The 9,414-nt window shown below is 42.9% G+C and overlaps 1 protein-coding gene across 1 annotated transcript in view; it reads right to left on the reverse strand.

The window, feature by feature from the left end:
- UBN2 (ubinuclein 2) overlaps window positions 1–9,414 on the reverse strand; it is a 199,070-nt gene that overhangs the window by 30,576 nt on the left and 159,080 nt on the right. The window contains exons 13-14 of the mRNA XM_018571668.1: window positions 8,129–8,171; window positions 6,396–7,982 (exon numbers count right to left, since the gene is read on the reverse strand). Coding sequence (XP_018427170.1) covers window positions 6,396–7,982; window positions 8,129–8,171 — 1,630 coding nt within the window. The remainder of the gene's footprint in view (window positions 1–6,395; window positions 7,983–8,128; window positions 8,172–9,414) is intronic.

Below are 9,414 nucleotides of genomic sequence, written 5' to 3' on the forward strand. Positions count from 1 at the left end.
TATGTGGCAGATGAGGTTTAATGTCGATAAATGCAAAGTTATGCACTTTGGGATTAAAAATAGGCAAATGGGTTATACAATTATGGGTATGCCGCTAGGGAAGTCGGAAATGGAGAAAGACTTGGGGGTCATTGTAGACCACAAACTGAATAATAGATTACAATGCCAGGTTGCTGTAAGCAAAGCTAGTAGAATCCTGTTCTGCATTACGAAGGGAATATTTTGCAGGGACAAGTCTATAATTTTGCCACTCTACACATCACTAGTTCGGCCTCACCTGGAGTATGCTGTGCAGTTTTGGGCACCGGTACACAGAAAGGATGTCCTTGAGCTGGAGAAAGTCCCGCGGAGGGCGACCAAACTCATCAAGGGGATGGAGGACCAGAAGTATGAGACAAGGCTACTAAATTTAAATATGTTTACGTTGGAAGTAAGGAGATTAAGGGGGGACATGATTTTCATGTACAAAATATTCAATAGTCATAGCAACAAACTCTTTAAGATTAATTCCGTAACAAAGACTAGAGGCCACCACCTAAAACTGGTATAAAAAACATTCAAACACAAGGGGCGAAGGGGGTTGTTCTCAGTTCGCGCGGTTAGGGTATGGAACTCGCTGCCTCAAGCAGTGATTTCCGCAAACAGTCTGGAATCATTCAAGAAGCTTTTGGACAATTTCCTGTGAGACCCTAATGTACAAGGGTACAGGTACTCTTAAGAATGAGAACACTCAGGGACCTATACACACACAATAGGTTGGACTTGATGGACTTATGTCTTTATTCAACCTCAAATACTATGTAACTATGTAATACCTTTCAATGACTCCCCATCACCAAAATGAGGACCAGCATCAACTGGAGACAACTGGACAGTCGATCAGCTAGATGGAAGAGTCCCCAGCGACTAAGGGGTGCAAGATGTCTAACCCGGGACCATAGAGGGATATGCATTCTTTGTATGTACATATATGTAATTGTCTGTGTACCATCAAAAATCAACTTTCATTTTTAATGTTTGTATAATAAATTATATTTTAAGCTACATTACAAAGTGTTATTGATGCCCCATGTGAAACCCCATGTTTTCTGGTCTTTATAAATATAGCATACTATATATTACACACCATACTTAAAGGTCCTGGTAATGTGTTTTTTATAATATTTTTCAAACAAACTTTCTTTATAAACTGGAGCGATGCAATTGTGACATTACTCGGGTCAGTCAAATTTTTTTCTTGTCCATTTGATATTGAATTCTGGTTGGTTGACTGTTGTAGGGCTTGTTCATGCCAATGCAGTGGGATAATGGCACGTTTCTGCGCGGTTAACAGATGCTACCGTGCAACACACCTTCTGTGCATTACAATATGGCATGTGCCTTCCATTACTATTAATATGAATAGCACCGAATGGCACCAACCAAATGCACCACATGCCCTCAACCGCGCCAAAATGCACATTAACGCAATACTGTGCGTTGCGGTATGGTTGAAAAAAGTAGTGCTTGCACTATTTTTTTTCCAAAAGCACCGCACCACAACGCAGGGAATTGCATTACTGCTGATTGCAGTGCGGTTGAGAGCATTGCGGGCAGGATGTACATATGGGGTGCCATTCAAGTAAATGGCATCCAAGTGATGAAATCTGCGTCAATCACGACATCCAGCGATTAAATCTATGTGAACCACGGAGTCTAGGGATGCACTGAAATTTTCCGCCGCCAAAACATATTGGCCGCAAATGGCACTTTTGGCAAAATGCTGAAAGTACCATCTTTTGGCTGAAATTGCGGTGCATTCCTAGTTTCTCTTCTCTCCTCTGGGCACTGCTCTGTGTTCCCTTTGACACAGTGCAGCGCTCAGCTGGTAGGAGATAAATATTCAGGCCACCGAGCAGGGTGGGGAGGAGAACGCTATGAACCGCAATGTCACAAGAAGCTGAGCTCTCCTCCCGCACCCCCCGCTCAGCCTCCTGTGACAGATCAGGAAGGAGAGCGGTTTGTGGGGGCGGTGACAGCTGTCAGAGGAGGCCAAGCCGGTGGGGTGGGGGAGGAATCAACTGTCAAAATAGCCTGAGCTCTCCTCCTCGCACTGCTGGCACAGCCTCCTGTGACCGTGAGTCAGGATGGAGAGTGGGTACAAGCAGTTAGCGATCAGCTGATCGCTGACTGCCCGTAAATAATTGAGGACAGAGTATGTTTACTTTGTCTACAATTATGAATTTACAGGACTTCCTGTTTATTCATGATTGTGGATATAGTAAACATACTATCGCCACAAGTTATGAACAGGATTCCTGTTAATTCATAACAGGGGCTGCAGAAAAAGGAGATTGAGGACCCTGTGTCCTCAATCTTTCAATTTTAAAAAGGGAAATATCAGGAATCTGTTTAGACCCGATATTTCCCAGAGCCTCTGACAGTAAAGTTAAAAATAGATCAGAGTGTACTGATCCCACTAAGCCACCAGATATTTACTTTTTCCACAGGAGGATTCCTGTACATGGTGATAAACCTGTCCAGATTGTTGTAGAATCTGGAGGCCAGGAGGTCTACATTCAGCTCCCCACATCTGTGATACAGGTCAGGTAACAGCTTCAGGTGTAAGCACCACTCCCCACCCCATTCCCCAATCCAGACATTGCCGGTTGAGAAAGTCTGCCTGCTAACTGTCCATGCCTGGGCTGTCAATAGCGTACAATACGGGAATGTTAGGTTCTGCCTAGGGCAGGATCTGCTGCGACATTTTCCAACTACATCCAGATCGGATGACGCACCAACAGATGACACTCCAATGTTGCAGAGACAGCCAGATCGCCTAAAGCTCCAGGGTGTTGATCAGGAGATGAGTTCTTAGACAATCACATGTGCTGCCAGGGTGCCTATACGACTCCAACCCAGCCCTTCAAGCTTGGATCCATTGTGAGGATCTTCCAAAAGATAGAAAGGGTGGGTCAGTTCTAGTACGGATTCCTGGAGGTTCAGAAACTATCTGAACCATTGCAATGTCTGTTCAGTCAAGGCCGCATTATCTGAAAAAGTCCAAGCCAACTGTTCCCTCAACAGTAGGTCAACTAAATTACCCACAATGGGGAATGCCATGCGAGCGAAGGCGAGACAGGAAATTTCCAACAGACTGCCTCAACTGTAGCTTAAAGCTACAGCCATTTGCTTCAAACGTTCAGTAATCAAGGGATCAATCACAACAGTGGTAAGATCATTTAAAGGAACTTTGCCCAATCAGCTTAGGTTAGACAAAGTAAGGTCACAGCCAAGTAATACAACTGTGCTTTTAAGCACGGGGGGAAATTCTTTGTGTTTGACATACTTTGGCGCACTCTAGCGCAGTATGGATATGTGCGTTGAACCAAGCGAATTTCCATAACATAGTCCAGAGCATTACAATGAGGTAATACAAAATAAACCTCTCCACTGAATCACCAACAGTTGAAAATGATGTGTCTGCTCCGTATCTCTCCCAAATCTCGTATTCGCTCAAAATAGAAAACCAAGTTCTCACATAGTGTAAAACTGCTAGATGGTAGTTTATTCACAAAAATCAGAACACTTACATTTAAAAGGGTTATTAAGCGCTGTAAAAACATAAAGTCGGCTTGTATGAGCTCAGCTCCGTCGCCTTACCTGGAAACCACTCCAGACCTAATACACTAGTATGCATTTCTTCTAATGGACTTTCTCAAGGTAGACCCTTGAGAAAGTCCATTGGACAAAACGCGTAGAGGAGTTACACGCTGACACTAGTGTATCAGGTCTGGAGTGGTATCTGGGTGAGGAGACGGAGCTGAGCTCATACAAGCTGATTTTATGTTTTTACAGCATTGAATAACCCTTTTAAATGTAAGTGTTCTGATTTTTATGAATAAACTATCAACTAGCAGTTTTACACTTCTTGGTGTGATCTTGGTTTTCTATTTTGAGCGGATAAGAGATTTGCGAGAGACATTGAGCAGACTCATAATTTTCAACTGTTGGTGATTCAGTGGAGAGGTGATTCAGTGGAGAGGGAGACATCAGACACCAGGGAGGTGTGTGTGTGTGCAGAGCGTTTATAGACCACTAGGTGGTCAAAATTATCTGGGGAGTGTGCTAGTGCACCTGGAGGTGGATCACTGGTGATTAATTGGTCAATTAAAGCACAGAAGTCATGAGAGATTGTGGAACTTTATATGCAATGATTATTTCACTCACTGATGTAATATAAAGAAAGTGAATACAAGGATTTCATCACGTTTATTTTGCATCACATCATTCTTGGGTTTATTATTATATGGACTATATATAAGCTGGTGTGAACATTTTGTATATATTGTCATAAAGTATATGCACTTAGAGTTTTATAGAAATGATTGGGGATAGCGCAGTGTCTTTTGTTTAATATATTGTGGGAGAAGTTTATATAGCTTCTCTTTATCTCTGCAGTTGTCAATAGGGTGTTATTGAGGAGTCAAGGGAGAGCACTATAGCGCAGATAATGATCTGTTTTAGCATCACAAAATAACATGGTTATTTGGGCCATACATGACTGTTGTAAAAGCCTAAGGAGAGAGGACAGAGGAAGCAGCCAAACCCTGGCGAAGTCAGAGAAGTCTCCAATAACAAGACTGACTCTGGAAGAAGGCAACATGATTATAGGTCCAAAGATGTAAGCAGCATCAGTGAGTGTGTTAGTAAAACTAAACCTAAACTGTTAGAGTGAGAGCTGGGGGCAACTGCTACAGTGCGACTGTCTCTTCTATGTCTAGAATCAGACATGTTGTGACCACTTAACGGTAAGGCAACTTAGAGTTTAGGGTAGGAGGCAAGGCCTCAAGTACTCATGAAACCAAGACAAACAGTAATCACTGAGGGTCAGATGGCCAGAGGTGACAAAAATCACTGTAGGTGGACATGGACAGTGCCTGCAAAAGCAGGAGCAGCAGCAGGGAGACGCTTCCCATATGGTAGGAAAGATTGCAGAGCATACAACAGTCTGCTTTGCTGATTACATTAGCACTCAGTCCCACAGTCTTATCCCCCTCCTGTGTGAATTTAAAGCTGCCCATTGACCTAAACAACCAAGGAAGCTCCTGGTTTTAGGCCTGATCAGCCCACTCACTTATTGAGTCTTTAGAGACAGGGCAAGCACTGAGGCAATGCCCGTGGCTCTGGAATGCACCCCAGGGCTAACTTAACACACAGGGTCTAAGAAGTGCCATATGAGAAATCCAGTGCCCAAATGTCACTTCCAGAAAAGTTTTCATTGAAAAAAAAATAAGTTGAGGGGAAAAAAAAATATAATAATGAAAAAATAGGCTAGTCTTTTATGCAGCAGAGCTGGAGAAAAGACGTCCACTCCCCTAGGTCACTAGCAAAAACCTGAGGCACGCTACTAGTAGAAGTCATCCTTGGCCGGCCTATATTTTGTTTGCTAGTGTCCAATGCTTCTGTAGGTGGCAGTATAACCTGAAGGTAAAGGGAAGCTATGATTAAGGCCCCTTGGTGGCTTGAAAACATGGTAGCAATTTTTGTAGCCGCTTTTATGCCTTTTTTAATAAAGATACGCCATTAATAGGATTCCTATGAGTGCCATCACTTTGCCCTTTATTTTGTTGATTGGGTCAAGCAGAGACTTATGCTGAGCACAGCAGTTCAAATGGAATATGGAGTCTGAGAAGGTAGAGAAGCTTTATTTCTGCATTGTATAACCTAAATTGACTTCCTGTGTTAATCAATGGATGTGAAATAAATGGTGTATTTAGGCCTAGAAACCCTTCAAACAGGAAAAGTATGACAACTACTAAGTGCCAGCAACAATTTAATACTGCTACTGAAGGTAGAAGTATATTCTGCCCCTGTCCAAACCACCCAAGTTTCCAAAGGGGCAACATACTGAACACGACTGTGTAATACTGAAACTTTCTGTGGCAGATTGAACCATATGTTAAGTGATTAACAATGTGGTGAGCAGCCCACACTTTGCCCACCCTCCCCACATCCCCATTCCTGCAGCATATACACTCATTTTCCATGCCCATATCACTTACCAGTTTTCAGCATTCACACCAATCTAGAAACATTACTGCAAAATGTTGTGTAACCTGCAGTAGGAGCTGTACTCCAGTACTTTCCTACAAACCAGGGTAGATGAAGTACCTCCAGCTGTGCGCATTACAAGTCAGTTTACTGCACTGCTGAAATATAGTTCTAATGATGCACTCTACCATCTTACAGACCCTGCTTTAGATTGACCCCTGCATGGTGTGCACATCTTTCCAGTTAACTAGGTACATTCTTTTTATAACTGTAATTGGAGGCTTAGCACAAATTATTAACTTGTAAACATTGTCATATCCCTAACTTTGTCACGAAATAAATATGTTTAAATACAGACTCACCTGCACGGTAGCAGCTGCAACTGGAGAACCTGAGGCAGATGACTGTCTGTGGGATATTGGCTGTTTTGTAGCACCTACAGCTCCACTTGCTGTTGCTCCAGAAAGATGAGTCCTATTTGTAACACTGGCATTTTGACTGGCTCTACTGATTGGAACATTCATTGCAGAGCTAGAAATTGTGGTCTTAATATGTCCAGGTTGGGTAGGGTTAATTGGCTTAGGGGATGAATTAGCTGGTTTTGGAGAAAGACTTTGCAAATTTGGACTAGACTTTTTTGGAGAAGGGATTGGAGAATGAACAGGAGATGAGGCAGGCATATTTGGGGAAGGACTTGTTTGTCTAACTGTAGTGGTAAGTAATTTAGGCGTGGAACTGGGGATCTTCGGAGATGCAGAAGGATTTTTCAGTCCTGAAATACCTGCCGAGGTCCTTCCAGATGGTATAGGGCTGACTGTGGGGGAAGGATGTGCAATGTTAATACCGCTTGACACCTTATGATGTGCACTATTCTGAGAGATAGGATTACCTGAACTGGAAGAACTAGGAGAAGTGGTGATTTTGGGTGAAGGAGCCATGCTATAAGGAGACTTGAATGCGGGATTGGAACCTTGTAAACCAATATTTTTTGCTATAATGCTAGCAGAGGAAGAAGAGGCAGCACTTCGGGATACCGCTGCATGTAGACTGCTACCTGAAGGTGATGATGGAGGTCGGTAACCAACTGTTTTTTCAGGGGTTTTGATAACTGGTGATGTGGAAGAGATCTGGGGGCTACTGGTCAAGCGCACAACGGGGTTAGTATGGGATTTACTAATAGTAGCTTGCAAAGGTGTAACGTAGTTTTGTTGTAGAGGTGGCTGGACCTTGACAGTTTGCAAGGAAGAAGAGTTCTGTACTAGGGAAGAGGAGGAAGAAACATGAACATGTGATGAAGATATTAAAGGTGTTGAAGTTGAGGAAGAGGGAGTGGAGAAGGAAGAGCCGGTTGCTTTGGCTTGAGAAACAGAGGAAGCCTTTGTCTTAGCAGGTGCAGAAGAAGAGGATACCTCAGACTTCAAAGACCTTTGCACTCCTTGTTGAAGCAGCTTGGCAGGTAATGGTTCCAATGACACTTTGGGATTTTGAATTGAAGAGCCTGCAATAAGCCCAGACATTACTGTGGAATGGGCTGGTGCAAGATCCTGGTGTTTCTTTGGTATTGGGGCTGACTGGCCTGCAATTAGGCTGGAGGTGTGCTGAAGAGGATCCGCCTTTTTAGTACCACTCAATGGCAACTTGCTCATAATAGAAGCTAGTTTTTCTTCCCTCAAGGCAACCCGTGGCCGGGAGATGGGCGCTTCTGTGTGAGAATTAGATGGTGTGGTGGTTCCATTGTTAAGTACAGCCAATGCTTCTGAGATTGAGTCTAATGAAGGCGTTTTAAAGGAAAGACCTTCATCCAGTGAGTCATCCAGGCAGATCGTCTCAGAGGATGCGCAATTAGAGGTGATTTGACCACCAGCATGCACAACTGCATTTACAGAAGGTGTACGGGCAACAGCAGGCAAAGGTGGCAAAGTCTTCGGCTCCTTCTTAGGACTGGATTCCTTGATACAAATAGACAGGGAAAATGAAATGGCTTTAAATAAGCAAATCAATATTAAATAAATAATAAGGAACGAATTTTAAGAACTGACAGTAATCACAACAAAATAAATGACAGAAAGATGATTTGCAAGCAAATGCAGATTACCTTAACTTTGGGTTTTGGGGCTACAATGACCTTTTTCTTGGCGCTGCAAATTAATTACAAACAGCAATGAAAAAAAAGATCACCATGTATTATACTCGATTCACAAAGGTTTCACACAAAGATATTGATTTTTTTTTTATTTGACTAATTTTTAAATTTCATTACACTTAAAAAAAAAAAAAAGAGAATTCTTAACGAGGTGTGTTATCTTTGTGAATTGAGCCTTATTTGTCAATATGTACTTGTAAAAATGCTAAGTAATATAAATAAGAGAACATAAAAGGATAAAATAGAAAGGATAAGGGAGCTTCCACAGCAGACTTGTTTTTAAAAAGTGCAAACTCTAAGGGCTTGTTCATACGACGTTCGGATTGTGCCCGGACCAGAACCGTGCGTTCCTGCACCCAAAATGCATCCCAATGTGTTTTATGGTAGAGCTGCAACAGTTATTCGATTAAGTCGATTAAAATCGACGATGGAAAACGTTGTCAACGTTTTCCATCGTCGATTCGTCGGCTAAAATTCAAATTTCCCGCTCGCCGCAGGCCTACAGTTCTCACGTGCGCAGTCCGTTCCGGAAAAATAAAATAATGCAGGTCACATGTTGTACGGTCCAGATACGCACAAACGCATCAAAACCACGTCGAAAACGCACCGCACTGCAGCTAACATATTGACAGCCCCACTGGACCAGAAAATGGTGTGAACAAGCCCTAAGGCAGTAATCCTCTTTCTTATTTTCCATCCTAACTAGTTAGTGGTCTGGAACAAGTATGCAGCTAATGAAGTGCAGCACACCTGATATACACATACTTGTTCCTGCCAAGAGAGACTAACATATACCAAACATTATACACTGAGTGGCCAGATGATTTTGACCTCCCCATCAGTACTTCGTTGGGCCACCTTTTGCCTTCAATACTGCAGCGATTCTTCTTGGCATTGACTCCACGAGATGTTGAAAGGTGATGCGAGGAATCTGACACCATGCCTGATGAATAGCACTGTCCAGTTCTGTGAGATTTGATGGTTGTGGAACCAGCTGCCTGATGGCTCTTTCAACTTTGTCCCACAAATGCTAAATTGTATTGAGATCTGGTGATTGTGGGGGCCACCTAAGCAAGGTAAAGTCTCCCTCATGTTCTTGAAACCACTCCTGCACAATACGAGCACCGTGGCATGACGCATTGTCTTGTTGGAAGAAGCTATCTCCATTGGGATACGCCATCAACATGATAGGATGAACTTGAGCAGCAACGATACTTTGGTATGTTGTGCTATTCAGA

The sequence above is a fragment of the Nanorana parkeri genome, unplaced genomic scaffold (assembly GCF_000935625.1).
Source record: "Nanorana parkeri isolate BGI_ZX_2015 unplaced genomic scaffold, ASM93562v1 scaffold1801, whole genome shotgun sequence".
In the NCBI taxonomy this organism is placed as follows: domain Eukaryota; kingdom Metazoa; phylum Chordata; class Amphibia; order Anura; family Dicroglossidae; genus Nanorana; species Nanorana parkeri.